Source organism: Brachyhypopomus gauderio, unplaced genomic scaffold (genome assembly GCF_052324685.1).
Source record: "Brachyhypopomus gauderio isolate BG-103 unplaced genomic scaffold, BGAUD_0.2 sc44, whole genome shotgun sequence".
Taxonomy (NCBI): Eukaryota; Metazoa; Chordata; class Actinopteri; order Gymnotiformes; family Hypopomidae; genus Brachyhypopomus; species Brachyhypopomus gauderio.
The window spans coordinates 1,552,126-1,568,385 of NW_027506870.1; the positions used below are offsets into that span (position 1 = coordinate 1,552,126).

Genomic DNA, 16,260 nt, shown 5'->3' on the forward strand with positions numbered 1-16,260 from the left:
AATTCTATGTTTTTTGTGTTTTACATTTTTAATTATTTAGTTGAATACATTTATATTAATCAGTATATTTAAGTAAATGTTACCAAATTGTGGCTAAATACACAAAGTACTTTTACAAAACAAATCACAACAAAATACATTTCAACCATTTATTTGGTCAACATTAGAAACTATGTTATGTTCACATGACAATATTCTAAAAAGTGAATGCAGTAAAAACAATGCAGAGCAATTCAAACATTCTAAACTAGTGCACTAAATACACTAAACCAATCTTACCCCTCTCAACTAAATCTACTGGTAGATGTTCAAGAATTCAAATAGCATTTTTTTACAGAGACAGGCAGCTGGTTTGCAATGCTTGAGAATATATTGAATTTGGCTTTTTCATCACCCTCAGTATAAGATTTTGACACTCAATGCCTTTCACTGTTAATTTGAAGGTTAATTTAAACTGTTGAATTCAAAAGAAAAATAAAATACATAATACTAAAATACAAAAACAGAAAACAAATACTACCAGAGAATATTTTTTAATGTTCTTAGTCTTTCACACCAAGGTACAATACTTAAATGAACTGGTTGTAAGGAATGTACCACTTGATGTTCAAAAATGTTTTAAAATTAAATGGTTCACTGTAGAGAAACAACTTTACAACTGTAGTGGCAGGAACCTGGGTAAAAGTCAGAGCTTAAAAGGAGAATTCTGGTGTAAAATGGACTTTGGCTGTAGCAAAACAAGATACAGAGTACTAACCTTTGTTGTATATCCCTCCTGCATTCTCCTGCAGCTTTCCGAGATAAAGAAATGTAGTTTGTGTGTCCAAACAGGTTTTAGAATGGGTGTATACTATTGTATTGGTGTGGAGCTATTTTCTGTCTTGGCCGCGGTGTAAAAAGTGATTTATGAACATGCCCCGTATCACCCATTCTAAAGCCTGTGGTCACAAGCAAACTAAATTTCTTCATCTCGGAAAGCTGCAGGAGAATGCATGTGGAATATTCGACAAAAGTTCTCTGTATCATATTTTACTACAGTCAAAGTCAATTTTGCACCAGATTTCTCCTTTAACAATAGATAAGAGTTGACAAGCAAACTTGAAAAGCTGGAGAAAACTGGGCAATGCCCCACAAAACGGTCAAGAAATGTAACTCAGTTAATTGTTGATTATACACAACAATGCAAACAGTATATCACTGCAGTCATTGAAAATAGAAATCAAATTAGAAATTCAAGTCTCTTCAGGGACAATGGAATATCCATGGAAAGTTTAACTGCATTTTGAGAGAAAGGTCCAGTGTGGTTGTCAGCAAACTGAACTGAACTGCTGACCAAGAAATCAAAATGTACCATCAGTAGAGTAGTATGTGACATTTCAGTGGTCTTTAGGATTGCAACTTCGACTTTAAAGCTTGGACCTTTGGGGACAGTTTAATTACATCCAGCTCAAGGAAAAGCTTCTGGAACACCTCAAAAGTGTATCGCAGTGGCAGAGGGTATGCCAGATTCAGAGCATAGATCAGCCCCATGAGCAGTGCACAAGCTTTAGCAGTGCTGCAGCATCCTGGTAAGATCTCTGCACCATCAAGAAGGATGGAGACATCCACTGGATCCTTGCCATCAGCACCATGGATGACCAATATCTTGAGGCTGTGTTCAGTGACGTCACTGCGGTTATCCTCCTGCACAACATTTACAAGAAAACAAAAATGCATTAAGAAACATGCAAAATCATTTGAAAAAAAAAGTGTGAGAGAAAGAGAGAGAGAGATTAAATCTATTTTAGTGAAGTGTGTAGGGACTTGGAATAAGATGGCTTAATACTGAATCTTGCACAGTTATTTTGACCATCGCTGATTGGACATGCCCTTTATGGCTTCCACTGTTAATTTTAAGGTTAACATGCACATCAATTTTAAACTGCACTGTTGAAATCAGAAAAAAATTACCAGGCAATCTTTAAAAAGTTCTTCTTCTTTCTCACCAAGGTACAGTATGAGGCAGCGGATAACAGCATCTCGTCTCATTTCAATGCTTTGTTCCTGCACACATATAAAGACAGTGATTCAATATTCATGGCTCCTACAAGTGAGCACACAAGCAAGGAGCAGTAATTTAGGAAACACATAGTACAAGGTCTCAGATGTTATAGAGCAAGCGGATTTGTGCTGTTTGTCAAAAAAACTATTTAGGAAAGAACTTAGGAATACACACACCTGACACATTTTGTCCAACTGTGGCCTCAGCTTGGTCCCTACAACACCTCCCTTGGCCTTCATCAGGACAAGAAGCTTTGGAGTGTAGTAGTCAAGTTTGGACATGAAGGTCTGCTCTAAGGAAACTGTAGTTATTCTCCTGAATTCCTCCTTGATCTGAAATGACAAAAGAATAAAGAGTACATCAGGAACTGGACCACATGATCCAATACAAAAAGAGATTCCCAAGTTTTAACAATAAGAGAAATGTGGTTCTCTTTTTCTTCTTACATTTTTTAAAACGATAGGTTCACTTACCTCAGCTTCACAAAACAAAGCAGGCCATCTCTCTCTGAATTCATCCGCAGCTGGACTACCACTCACAAACTCAATCCTTCGATATGAAAAGGTTTTGGCCATTTTGTCTTGAATAACCTTGGTGTTGTTCTTCTTCTTTACTTCATTAAGAAGTTCTAGTCTTTCCTTCTCCAGACTTTTGCTTGTTTCTCCACTTGGATGTGGAGGAAGGAAGTTCACTTCTGCCCTCTTTGGTCTCTTGCAATTTTTGGCAGGATATTTCTCACCAGGGGGCTTCCATTTCAAGGAGTTGATATCAAGCTCAGGACAAGGTACTTGTTTTCTCATTTTAGAACGGTAGTTTGCCATCTTGTATTTTAGACGCTGCTGCCACCCATATGTGCCAGAAAAGGAGGTCCCAGGTTCCTTTAAGCACGGATACTTGTTGATCAGAGATTCTACAACTGCCAGTATTTGCAGATCAGTGGGGTATGCAGTGTAGTGGAATATTGCTTCAGCAAGTTTCTCTAGTATCTCAGAGTTTATTCTTGGATTCTGAAGGAGTGATCCATCACTTTCATAAGCCTTACATCCTGCTTGGAGGAGCATTTCAACATTAAATGAAAAGGTGGGAACCACAAAATTAACAGGCCATGGTTGAGCTCGATGCTCTGGGGGCCGTGGTAGAATGACTGTGTGGGATGAACTAACTGAAGAACTATCATCCTGGAAAGACTGATTCAGTGATACTGCTGGGGAGAAAGCACTGGTCTCAGTAATGGGAGTAAAGGTTAGAACAACAGATGGTTCTTTTTTAACTAATTTGATTGTGTCTTTGTCCTTAATGACATCTGTTGACATTAGAGAGAAGAACTGGTTATCAAAATCTTTGTCCATGTACATAACAGTAATACTGCCTTGGAGATGAAAATTATTCTGGGCTGTTTCCAGAAGTTTATCAACAGTGCTAGGGATTCCATCTGCTAGGACTAACTTGTGAACTTGACAATCTTCTATAATAACACGTAGTTGTACTGGACCCGACATCATCGCAGCCTTGGGCAAGAAGAATGTCTGTACAGAAAGAAGACATACATTATTTAATAAGAGAAGAGCAAAAAAATCCCTTCCATAGTCTATGATTAATGCATGTTACAATAAAATGCATTTGAAAAAGTACCTTTTAATACAAGTTTCAATACTTGTGATTAGGTAAAGTAAAGCTAAAGTGATACGTCACCTAGTTGGATAGGCAGATGTGGTGTTTCAGAGAAACCATTCGATTGCCTTCCACTGCATAGGCAGCCAATGGGTATGTGTCAGCAAGTTCTGACTGGTCTATCACCTTGACTATGCTTGTGGACTCCAACTTAAAACATCTAAAATGTTCAAGGTACCACACACTAAGCAATTTCACTACAAAAACCAAGCTGTCTTGAACAACAATGGTTTGTAGTATTTCTGCAACGTCAGGCAACCCACCTGTGGATCCATATACCAGCATCATGCCAACACTGTAACTGGTGCCCTGAAATTCTGCCTTGTTTGTCAAATTAACAGCTGCCTCCTTAGGAAATTTCTGTGATATGAATTCTTGTATGTTTTCATGTACTACCTCCAGTGGAACTCTTGATATACTTGATACAGAAAGGGCACTTTTTTGACATTTAACCCTCGGAGATGGTATGCAATCATGCACTGGTGTTTTCTTGCCATAGTCTTCAAAATGTTACGGAAGCAGTTAGTTTGTCTTACTATCTTTTTAAAGAAGTGGTGCTTTGCTTCAAACCTCATTGTCCATAAGGACACTAGAGGACCAAAAGCTTTAATAAGTCCGGGATAATGCTCTACAAAATGGTGTTTTGGAATCAATTTCTCTTTAGGAAACACACTGATATATCTAGATCTATGCTCAGCAATTAGGCTATCCAAGTGGCCAATACTTTCATCCGTGTGGGCAGGGGACATGACCAACTCAACAACATCTTTGAGTGTCATCAACAACTGCCATGTCTCTTCGGCTTCAGGTATTTTAGGGCCAATCATAAGTGGTAGCAGCCTCAGTAGACACTAATTTTCGTGTGTGTTTCCACCAATGGTTTTACGCGAAGCAAATGTTGGTGGAATAACTTGGGGACAGTTTGTCCGGTCTTTCCACTTATATGGGAACCGCAGAATGATTTGGTTGAGCTCTTCAATAGAGAAATACTTTTTCTTAATCAAGATATCCAAGCACAACGCCAGCTCTACAGGCACAATACCCTCCAGTAAATCGTGCAATATATCAGGTGGGTAACCTGTTGCCACGTGAAAATGATTTAACCTTTGTGAAATTGCACAGTGCCTCTTAACTCCATGGCTATGGGTGTTACTAGCCAGTGCTGCTTCAACATCCAGCTGATGGTTGTATTTTGTTCTGCTGGGAAATGCTCCAGTCCTGACTTCAAGCTCCTGAAACTGGGACCGCTCTCCTACACAAAATCTGCAAATGTATGACGCACTGAAGCTTTCAACAAACCCCCCAATTGAGTGGGCTCCAAGGTTATCAGCAATGACTGAAAATACAGTGCCCTTTATGACTTTTCCCAAACAGGGTACAAAAAGACCCTCCTCTTCAAAGCTTTTCAAATCATTTAACAATGGCTCTAGCACTTGAGGATAGCCAAATTTCTTAATGTCATCTGCCTTGCACAAAACAGCCAAATAAATGGATGATAATGTAGACCTTAATAAAGATGGAATATCAGCCAAAACCCAGTAAACACTGGTTACTTTGTGCTTCTTACGAGAGGTTCCTAATGGATTGCATATTTCAAAATCATCAGAGTACAGTAGAATCGAAAGTCTTAACTCCTCTCCAGACAGAAATAGATTTCGCTGGAAGTGGGAACCGTCACGAAAACTATTATATTGACAAGTTGAACGAGGTGTTTCTCTAAAAACTTTCTCCTGAATGTCACTGTTTTTCAAAATTTGTGACAAGGACTGCAAAAATGGTACATATTGGAATGTCTTTCCCTCTTTTGCATCAAGTATATACTCTATTGGTTCAACAATAGAGAAAAGTTCCTTTACATATCTATTTCTCTGGTATGCTGTACCAAGAGGACCTTCTTTATTTAAGGCTGCACTTAAAGGATTTAATTCACAAATGCGATTTACCAAATCTGTGACTGCCAATTCTTCAACTGTGCAGTTATATTTTTCTAATGTGTCATGGACAACGTTACATACAACGGGTGCAGAAGCTGTACAGGTGATAAACCTAAGCTCGTCTACAAGTTCATCTATACATCTACTCGGCACATTAAAAATGCAGTCTAACTTAAGAAATAAGGAACAAAGCTGATCAACAATGACTTTACCCAAATCTTCACTCTCACTTTCAAATGTTTTTTCAGATGCACCTTCACTTTCATCTACCAACAAACGATCTTCTCTTGCCTGATATGAATATGCTTGGAATACAGTAGGTTTAAAATCTTCAAGGCAGTGAGGATTGTGTTTTCTACTTTTATGGGAGGCAAAAGTTGAATATATATTAGTACTGTAGTCACAATCTTTAAAAACACAGTTAACAGTTTCGTGCTTTCTTAAATGAGCACCAAGGTGTTCAAAATATTGCCTCTCTGTGTGAAAGCATGAGTTACATATCAGACAAGAAAAAACATTTTGCCCTAAATGTTCACTTTGTGTATGGTCTCTAGACAAATGTGCACGAAGTGCACCCCACCCCTTAAACGAACAACGACAGTCAGAGTACAAACAGGGTAGTGATTTGCCTTGACTGCTATGTAGATGTTTTAACCTATAATGCTTTAAGAGCTCTAAACGTTTTGATGCTCTGAAATCACAAATTTTGCAAACCCATAACATGGCATGATTTGATTATACTGGTTGCCTACTGTTCCTCTCTGATAAAGGAGCGTTCAAACCTGTCAAATCTGTCCTCCTCCTAAGCTGACCTATCACATATTCTGTCCATTGCAATAGCTTGTCCTTAAAGTAAGGAAAATCTGAAAAAGAAAAAAAAGATGTATATTAAAACAATCTAAAACACACAGCCACAGTTTTATTGTTGTATTATGCAGTGCCAGAGATACAATACTCAAAAATGTCCTTACTTGCCAGAACAAGACAAAAGTTGGAGTGTTCACCACTTGCACAGCCCCCAATTTACCTCCACTGCCCTGCGGTTATCATGTTAATTGAAACAAATATATATATATATATGTATATACATATATATATATATATGTATGTGTGTGTATATATATATATATATATATATATATATATATATATATATATATATATATATATATATATATGTATGTGTGTGTGTGTGTGTGTGTGTGTGGTGTGTGTGTGTGTATACTGTATATGAATCTATGCATGGCACGTAGTGTATATGACGGCGTTTATTGTCATATGGACAGTATTAATTCCAGCAATAATATGATTACAAAGCCACATAGTGGCTTTTAAATAGTCCACCATAAGACCACCAAACAAGTTGTTTTACGCAAAGTGCATCCTAAAGAACAACCTACAACTCTAACGTGGGTATTTCTTCCTCTTACCTATTTGTGGTGGTTAGTTTTAATCTAAGAATTTCAATAGCTTTAAAAAAACAGTGCGCAGTGCTCTGGAACCTTTAAGACCGCCACTTGCGTCCGTGTTAACCGTGTTAAGGTCATTTTGTACATGGTGCCTTAGACGTTGCAGAGGCGACAGCAGTACATTTAAAATAACATGTTATCTACAATTTAAACTGCTGTATGTTTTCGTAGTCCGGCCCGGATTTTCTGGAACAAGTTGTTTTTTTTTTCTGATCTCCGCTGCATACCGTCAGCCCGCCCAGTCCGCGGCCCGGTCCAACTCGTTCATATGTTTACAGGCCCAGTCCGTGGCCGCACTGAGTAGGTTAGTCTGACTGGAGCGGGGGAGGTAATAACACCGTTATACAGCAGCGTGACTACGGGCCGGGGCCGCAGTGCGCGGCAGTGGCTACTCCACGGGCTGAGTTAAACCACCGGTGGCCAGCGGCCCGGCGGCCCACCGGGGAAATCCCCGGTAGCAATGTATGCCAGTCCGCCCCTGTCGGGCTGTGCTTAAGCTAAATTGGCAGGGTCTGGTAGCGAGCGGGCAGTGTTATTCTTAAGCTGGCCGAGCCTGGTAGCGAGCGCGCAGTGCCTGGTAAATAGGGGGCAGAACGCCGTACCCGTAGCAAGCACAAGGAAGAAAGTAGTAGCTTACCCTACAAGATCCAGTCGTGAAGGAGCACCTCAACAGCTTTGCTTAAAGAAAAAAATGAACAAATTGGCGCGTATCAAGTGTAGTTGAGCACGCATGCGCGGAGTTAAATGCCTTGTATTTTTTTTTTACTAAAATTTACTTAGTATTTCTAGGTTTATGTGCAGAGACAAAAAACATGTAAATATAACTAAGATGTTTCTAATAATATTTACTCATGCAACACAGTATTTCTTTTACATTAATAAATTGTGTATATATTTATATTTTTACTTATTTTTTTAATTGTTTTTACTGAATGTTAATATTTCAGTTAGACTTTATCAACGTTAATTAAGTATATTTTACAATGCCAAAAAGTTCGTTTTTTCAGTGTAGTTTGGAGTGATTTGGACTTGGAGGGGAGGCTGCATGACAGGTCAGAAAATATATTTTTTAATTACTCAAAAGCCTTAATAGCACAAACGAAAATATTTACAGCACAAACCCGGCACAAACGAACTGCAGTGTTATTTCAGCATTTTGAGTTTGGGGGGGGGGCAACTTCACGCAGGTGTTGGGGAACGGGCTCGGACTGTTGTTTTTGCTTATGCACAAAATGGCAGTTCGGAGTACCCGGCCTTCTTGGAGTCCTTGAAGGGGATACTGGAAGGTGCCCCTTCTGGGGATTCCATTGTTCTGCTAGGGGACTTCAATGCTCACATGGGTAATGATAGTAAGTAAGTAAGTACATTTTTATTTATATGGCACATTTAAAACCAAAGTGCTGTACAGAGTTTACATGTTAACACCGCATTTGTCCACTTCATTCAATACATAAACATAACACGCACAAAAAAGACATTAAAAACATTAAAGAAAAAAATTATAATCATTCAAATTCTCCAACTGTCTAGCTAGTGCCGAAGTGTGTTTATAATCTTGATTTAAAAGTGTTTACATTGTTGTCTGATGTGCATGGGGAGATAATTCCAGAGTTTGGGAGCAGCCACTGAGAAAGCATGATCCCCTGTTAATTTTATACGAGATCTTGGGACTGTCAAAAGTTTCTGAGATGTGGACCTAAATAATCTAGAAGGCTTATGCACAGAGAGCATGTTATTAATATATGTAGGAGCTTGACGATTTAGAGCTTTAAAACGAGTTTAAACTGCACTCTGTGGTGTACTGGGAGCCAGTGCAGGGAAGCTAAGACTGGAGTGGTGTGCTCCCTTTTTTTGGTACCAGTTAGTAGTCTGGCAGCGCTGTTTTGTACCAACTGTAATCGTTTGAGAGATGTGTCATTTATTCCCATATACAGAGCATTACAGTAATCCAGTCTAGATGTAATGAAGGCATGGATGACTTTTTCTAAATCTAAAACATTAAGAAAAGATGGTAACTTGGTGATTGTTCTGAGCTGGAAAAAGCTGTTTCTGACCACTGCAATTATTTGTTTATCGAATTTTTAATAAAAAAAAAAACTCCAAGGTTTTTAACATGAGTTTTTAAAAAGGAGGGTTAATGAGCCTAGGTTCTTGGATATGGTAGATAGACCGAATATCATGATCTCTGTTATGCTGTCGTTAATTTTAAGAAAACTGTTGGTCATCCAGTTCTTAATATCAATGATAGTCATGAAGCTTATCCGTGGAGTAATTTCCTAGATCTAGGGGAAAATATAACTGCAAGTCATGTGCATAGCAGTGGAAGGATATATTGTGTTTCTTAATGATTTTATCCAGGGGCAGCATATATAAAGAGAAAAGAACTGGGCGCAAAACAGACCCTAGTGGCACCCCACAGGTCATTGTGGCAGAAGCGGAAGCTTATTTGCCAATGTTTACAGCAAATGTTCTTTGATTAATGTGGGATCAATCAATCAAATCTAATTTTATTTATATAGCGCTTTTTACAACAGTTGTTGTCACAAAGCAGCTTTACAAGTGCCGAGTCCTAGCCCCCAGTGAGCAAGCCAAGGGCGACAGTGGCAAGGAACCAAGACTCAGGGGGGGGAACCCATCCTCCTCTGGCCGACACAACGGTCACCATGACAACAACAACAACAACAAAAATTTAGACAGAAAAAAATTAAGAAAAGGAAAATATGTAATAATGCCCATCATGGTGTAGACTTATCCGGTCAGGCAGTAGGTGTCTGGCACTGGATGGATCGCTTGTCTCTCCTCATCTCATTTTTCCTCGAGCAGGCGGGCAGCCATGTGGAGAAAATAAAACGGAAAATTGGCTCTGTATGAGGATATATACAGGACAGATGAAATTAAACACATTTCTGGAGTGTGGCAGCAACTCAGGCATTAAGTTAAACTATTACAGCCTAGCTAAAAAGGCAGAACCAGAAGGTAACATAGGCTTGGGGGCATTCTGAGACAATGGCATCCATCCAATGCACTGTCAACAAACTTGAGTGACCATGAGCAGTGACAGGATGACAGCAACGGTGCCCCAGTCTACCATAAAACCCTTCGTCTATGAACCCCTGGATCTGTACCTTTATCTAAGGGGGGATGTTAATTATCAAACGCTAAACCAAATAGGTGGGTTTTCAACCTAGACTTAAAGATTGTGACTGTGTCAGAGTCCCATACGCATTTTAGAAGGTTGTTCCAAAGCTGGGGGGCCTTATAAGAAATGGCTCTTCCCCCTGCTGTTACTTTATTAATTTGTGGAACTAATAAAAGACCAGCACCCTGTGATCTTAGTTGACGTGGGAGTTCATAGTAGGAAATAAGTTCCTGGAGGTATTCAGGAGCAAGCCCGTGCAGTGCTTTATATGTTAATAATAGAATTTTAAAATCAATACGGAATTTAACTGGAAGCCAATGCAGGGCTGATAGGACTGGTCTAATATGCTGAAATTTTCTAGTTCTGGTCAGAAATCTGGCTGCGGCATTTTGAACTATTTGAAGTTTATTTAGAATCCTATTTGAACATCCTGACAGTAGTTAATTTCAGTAGTCTAATCTAGAGCTAACAAAGGCGTGCACCAATTTTTCTGCATCATCCTGTGATAATGCATTTCTTAACTTGGCAATGTTGCGGAGATATAGAAAAGCTATCCTAGTAGTATTATCTATGTATTTATCAAATTATAGGTCGGAGTCGAGTATGATGCCTAGGTTTTTGGCTACTGTGCCAGGTGTAATGGGGTAGTCTGCAAGATTAAGCATTAGATCTGGAATTTTCTGTCTTGAGGCCTTAGGGCCCGAAGGAGAACTTCTGTTTTGTTCTCATTTAGTTGGAGGAAGTTTAGAGACATCCAGCATTTAATATCTCTTACACAGGCCTCAATTTTTCCTAAACTGAGTTTGTCATCAGGTTTGGCTGATATGTAAAGTTGAGTGTAATCTGCATAGCAGTGAAAATTGACATCATGTTTGTTTATAACTGTGCCCAATGGTAGCATATATAATGTAAATAATAGTGGTCCTAAGATGGAGCCTTGCGGGACCCCGTATTTAACTATTGTATGTTTGGATGGAATATTATTGAGCTCTACAAACTGATGGCGATTTGTCAAGTAAGAGTAAAACCATGAAAGGACTGTGCCTGAGACTCCAACCCAGCGTTCTAATTGCTTTAGCAAAATCCTATGATCAACTGTGTCAAAAGCTGCACTAAGATCAAGAAGCACTAACAGTGATACATAGCCTTGATCTGAAGCAAGGAGGAGATCATGCTGTTTCAGTACTGTGATGGGGCCTAAAGCCAGATTGGAACTTTTCAAATATGTGATTCCTATGCAGATGTAGGCATAATTGGTGGGCAACAGTTTTTTCTATGATCTTAGATATAAATGATGCGTTTGAAATGGGTCTATAATTAGATAGCACAGTCGGATCAAGATTTGGTTTCTTGATCAGCGGTTTATTAACTGCTAATTTACATGATTTGGGCATGTGACCTATTGTAATGGATGAGTTGACTATAGTTTGAAGAGGTTCAGTTACAGCTGGTAATGCCTCTTTTAATAACTTTGAGGGAACCGAGTCTAGAGTGCAGGTAGTACAATTTAAGGAAGAAATTATTTTCTCTAATTCTGATCATGGGAGTGGATGAAAAGCATCAAGTTTTTCTCTCGGTATGTAATTTAAATCAATATCAACCAAACCAGATGACATACCAGTTGTATTGCTAATAAAAGGTTTATTTTGTCTAATATTCTCTATTGTATTATCAAAGAAATCTATAAATACATTACTAGTGAGGTTTACTGGAATCTGAGGTTCTGCGCCTGCTTGATTTTTTGTAAGTTTAGAAATAGTATTAAAAAGAAATCTAGGATTGTTTTTATTTTTCTCTATCAGTGAGGCTAAGTATGCTGAGCATGCTTTAGTGAGTGCCCGTTTGTACTCAATAATGCTATCCTTCCAGGCACAGTGGAATACTTCCAACTTAGTAAATCGCCATTTCCGCTCTAATTTATGTCCTATTTGTTTTAAGTTTCTAGTTTGGGCAGTGTACCACGGGGCGAGCTTTTTGAATCTTGCCTTTTTATATTTGAGTGGAGCTACTATATCTAGAGCTGATCTGCAGGTATTCTCTAAGCAGTCGGTTAGACTGTCTAACTCTCCTAGATCGGATGGTAAATGAGCTAAAGCAGTTAAATCAGGGAGGGTTTCAATAAACTGTGTTGCTGTTGATGAATTTATCGAGCGCTTTATACACTGCCGAGTAGACGGGCGGGTATTTATGTTAAGGTGAAGATCGAATTGGACTAAATAGTGATCAGAGATTGCTACGGTTTGCGGAAGTATATTTATATTATCTACATTGATACCCAGCGTTAAGATTAGATCTAGGGTATGATTTTGATAATGTTTAGGTCCTACTACGTTTTGTATAATGCCGACAGAGTTCAATACAGAAGTAAAAGCCCTTGTCAGTGGATCCTCCGCATTATCAAAATGTATGTTAAAGTCTCCTACCATTATTATTTTGTCACTACATACTGCTAAATTTGCTGCAAAATCTGTGAAATCGTTTAAGAAATCTGAGTAAGACCCTGGTGGTCTATATACATTTGTTAGGGAAAATGCACTTTTATTTACAGATGGACTAATTACATTAATAGACTGCATCTCAAATGAGTTTGAGATATCTAGGTATTTCTGAGGAATTTCTAAACAATCACGATAGATTATACATATTCCTCCTCCTCTGCTTGACAATCTAGGTCTATGTATATAACTATATCCCACAGGAGTGGCTTCGTTTAGAGTTAAATGATCACCAGATTGAATCCACGTTTCAGTTAGACACAGAATATAAATTTTCTGGTCAGTTATAAGTTCATTCACAAAAACTGCTTTAGAATTAAGCGATCGAATATTGATTAATCCGATTTTCAGTAATAATTGGATGTGAAGTCTGAATATTAGTTAAAAACTTAGGGCGGACTATTTTCTTATGATTTAGTTTAACCCGGGGCACAGACACAATCTCAATCCCGTTAGTCTGCGGCCTGGTCGCGACTCTGGTTAGTCAGCAGCTCCTAGTACTACTCTGCCCACTAACTAACAGGCTATGGGCTATGCTGCAAGATAACAAGGCGGCGCCATCCCGGGTGGGGTGCACACCGTCCCTGCCTAAAAGACCAGGCTTGCCCTCGAACTCTTTCCAATTATTAATAAAGCCCACTTGATTTTCGGAGCACCACTTGGACATCCAGCGGTTTAACGACGTGAGCCTGCTGTATTGCTCATTGCCGCGCTGCATTGGGATGGGGCCAGAGCAGATTACGGCATCAAACATCGTCTGGGCTAATTTAATCACCTCTTTAATATTACTCTTAGTTACTTCTGACTGCCGCAGACGTATATCGTTGGCCCCTACATGAATGACTATCCTAGAGAATCTCCTATGGGCTAACAGTCTAAGGTTGCCACTAATGTCCGGCGCTCTGGCTCCTGGTAAACAGCTATCTGTAACCGCTGGTGCCGCTACAGGTACAGCGACTTTCACGTGTTGGACTATAGAGTCTCCTATCACCAGAATCCGTGAGACAGGCTCCTCAGCGGGTGTAGCACTGAGCGGGGCAAACCTGTTGGACACGTGAACCGGGGAGTGGTGCTCTGGTGGGCTAGCGCTGGCGTTAGCGTTAGCTGCAGCCCTCAGTCTCCGACTACGCCGCCGAGACGTCACTCATTCGCCTCGCTGTGAGGGCTCTATCGCCGGAGTCGCGGAGGCACTAGTTCTCTGGCTACTACTGCTACTACTGACTCCTGCTCTCTATCCCTCAATAATGAGTGGACGCGGCACTCTAAGCTTTCCACTTTCGCCACGAGAGAATTAACTAGTTTGCACTTCTCACAGATACTATCACTATTACTATCAGTGGCGAAAGGGTCTAGGCTAAACATGCCACACTCCGAATAGGGAAACAAACCAACACCAGCCATGAATAAATCAGAACACTTACCGCGTCTAGCCAATTTATACAAACTTACGCTAGCTGATTTGTAGAAGCAGAAAGTTTGTCAGTGGCCGGAATAATCAACTGCCCGTCTTGATAGTGGAAGTACTACCTGTAAAAATTATCTAGGAAGGCAAAAGGTAAAGATTAGCACGTAAACAGAATATTACACTTTAGAGAGACAATCAAAATTCGCTCCGCAGCAGCGTCAGCAGGAAGTAGCATTTGCATAGACTACCTACTGTGTGGTGGGGGGGTGAGGGTGATACCCAGTCTTACCTGCAGTTAAAGTCTGTTTTTGTCAAAGCTTCTTTTTGGCGTCTGCCATCCGCAACGACAAATTTACAGCCCTTCTTGCAAATTATGCAGATGGCAGGAAGAACGGGGCCAGAGCTCGAGATGAACAGTGCAGTCATGGCCTGGTGGTTAGGGAACTGGTCTTGTGACCGGAGGGTTTTGGGTTCGATCCCCAGACCTAAGGCCATGACTGAGGTGCCCCTGAGCAAGGCCCTTAACCCTCAATTGCTCACTTGTATAAAAAATGAGATAAAAATGTAAGTCGCTCTGGATAAGGGCGTCTGCCAAATGCCATAAATGTAATGTAAATGTAAATGAACAGGCTTGATCTGGACCGAAGTTTCCTGGTCGGAGTTCTTTCGATCTCTCGCTTGTCAATAAACCTCCGGTAGCATGTGGGATGGAAAGCCGCATCATCGGGAATTTCTTCAAATCCAGTTCAAGATAGTGTTTGAAACTTTCTGCTAAGTCTCTGCACTCGCCCCTCAACTCTAGCCACTGCCGAAGACTATTTCGATAAGTATTCCACCTTGTTCTGGTGAAATTCTGTATTTCCTCATGCTTAACAGATGATATATGCGTGTAATAAATCTTACGTTTTGAAGATTTCTTTTTTTGAACACTTTCGGATGAGATTTCCTCTTCTTCGGTACTGCTGGATGAACGCGCTGCTACTACGATGGCTGCTTCTGTTTACTAGCTCAGCTGACGCACCAGCGATCCGATTGTTCCATTCTGATGATGTGTCAACCGTGGCACCTCTCGCGAGCCAAAGTTTTATTACACCTGCCGAATATGTACATACACCTTGCCAGGCACTAGTCCTTCCATTAAATGCTGCAAACAAAAAAAGTACAGTATTTTGAGCGGAGAAACTTTTCTTTAAACCTCAATATAACCCGTTCTTTTTATGAGCTGAAGCGTGTTTGGTACGGAGAGCGCGGAGCGGAATTCTTTTTCTGAAGGAATTTTCGATGTTCACCTTACGGCCTAAGGTGCATGAACTCGCAAAGCGACAGCGCACGGGCAGAGCCACCGCGATTACGTCGTTTTCGGAGCGTGGACCCTCATGCCCGTCGCGACGCGTTAAGTATAAAGCTGTGAAGTTTTCTCAACAGCTGGCAATATTGTTACTGCACAAAGGAGCTGTCTCACTCCTCAAAATGTTGATCAGCTCCTTTTCTTGCAGAAAAATTTGACAATCTCCAAGATGTCAGAAAACAGTGATGAATAAATCTTAGTTTTTGGACCTTAATGTTTACAATATTCAAAACTATGTTTTTGTTACATGTTAAAAAAAAACTTAATTTCTCACTTTAAAGGGCTGTTCAAAACCGCTTTCAATGACTTAACTGGTAAAGGAGCTATTTGGAAGTGTGTGCATTAATTGATATAAAAACACTAATATCACAGTATAAACACTAATATCTTAATACATTTTAATAAAGTTTGAGTGTTCCTTGTATCATTACAACATTTCACATTCAAACTACACTTTTTATTGTAACTGAAATTTCCCTACAAGAATCGATACTGAATCGGATCGAATTGAATCGAAAATCGAATTGAATCGGGACCTTGTGAATCGGAATCGAATCGAACTGGGAAATCAGTGGTGATACCCACCCCTATTAATGTCATCATTAAAACAACCCTGTTTTCATGACTAAAATTTATTTAGGAACACAATATGCTATGGGGGAATATTTCATGTCATTTTTCATAAAAAAAACACATTACTTCTGTTTCTGTTAAGAAGTTGTGGATTTAGGCCCTGGTTGCCCACTAGATGTCACTGT

At 39.8% G+C, this 16,260-nt stretch overlaps 2 protein-coding genes across 2 annotated transcripts; both read right to left on the bottom strand.

Annotated features, from left to right (window-relative positions):
- Positions 1-204: 204 nt before the first annotated feature.
- LOC143486109 (uncharacterized) lies at positions 205-3,870 on the bottom strand. Its single transcript, XM_076985958.1, has 4 exons — positions 2,515-3,870; positions 2,218-2,373; positions 1,951-2,043; positions 205-1,683 (listed from the first exon to the last, which is right to left on the bottom strand). The coding sequence occupies exons 1-4, from the start codon at positions 3,541-3,543 to the stop codon at positions 1,387-1,389; spliced, it is 1,575 nt and encodes a 524-aa protein (XP_076842073.1). The 5' UTR covers positions 3,544-3,870; the 3' UTR covers positions 205-1,386.
- Positions 3,871-4,029: 159 nt separating this feature from the next.
- LOC143486106 (uncharacterized) lies at positions 4,030-9,841 on the bottom strand. The gene is made up of 3 exons (XM_076985952.1): positions 7,753-9,841; positions 6,618-6,683; positions 4,030-6,509 (listed from the first exon to the last, which is right to left on the bottom strand). The coding sequence occupies exon 3, from the start codon at positions 6,367-6,369 to the stop codon at positions 4,564-4,566; it is 1,806 nt and encodes a 601-aa protein (XP_076842067.1). The 5' UTR covers positions 6,370-6,509; positions 6,618-6,683; positions 7,753-9,841; the 3' UTR covers positions 4,030-4,563.
- Between the last annotated feature and the right edge of the window lie 6,419 nt (positions 9,842-16,260).

Coding starts and splice junctions, on each gene's coding strand:
- LOC143486106 (XM_076985952.1), bottom strand. CDS start 6,369: ATGTTATGGGTTTGCAAAATTTGTGATTTCAGAGCATCAAAACGTTTA.
- LOC143486109 (XM_076985958.1), bottom strand. CDS start 3,543: ATGATGTCGGGTCCAGTACAACTACGTGTTATTATAGAAGATTGTCAA. Junction 2,044..2,217: donor AGTTGGACAAAATGTGTCAG/GTGTGTGTATTC, acceptor ATATGTGTGCAG/GAACAAAGCATTGAAATGAG. Junction 1,684..1,950: donor AACTTTTTAAAGATTGCCTG/GTAATTTTTTTC, acceptor AATGTTGTGCAG/GAGGATAACCGCAGTGACGT.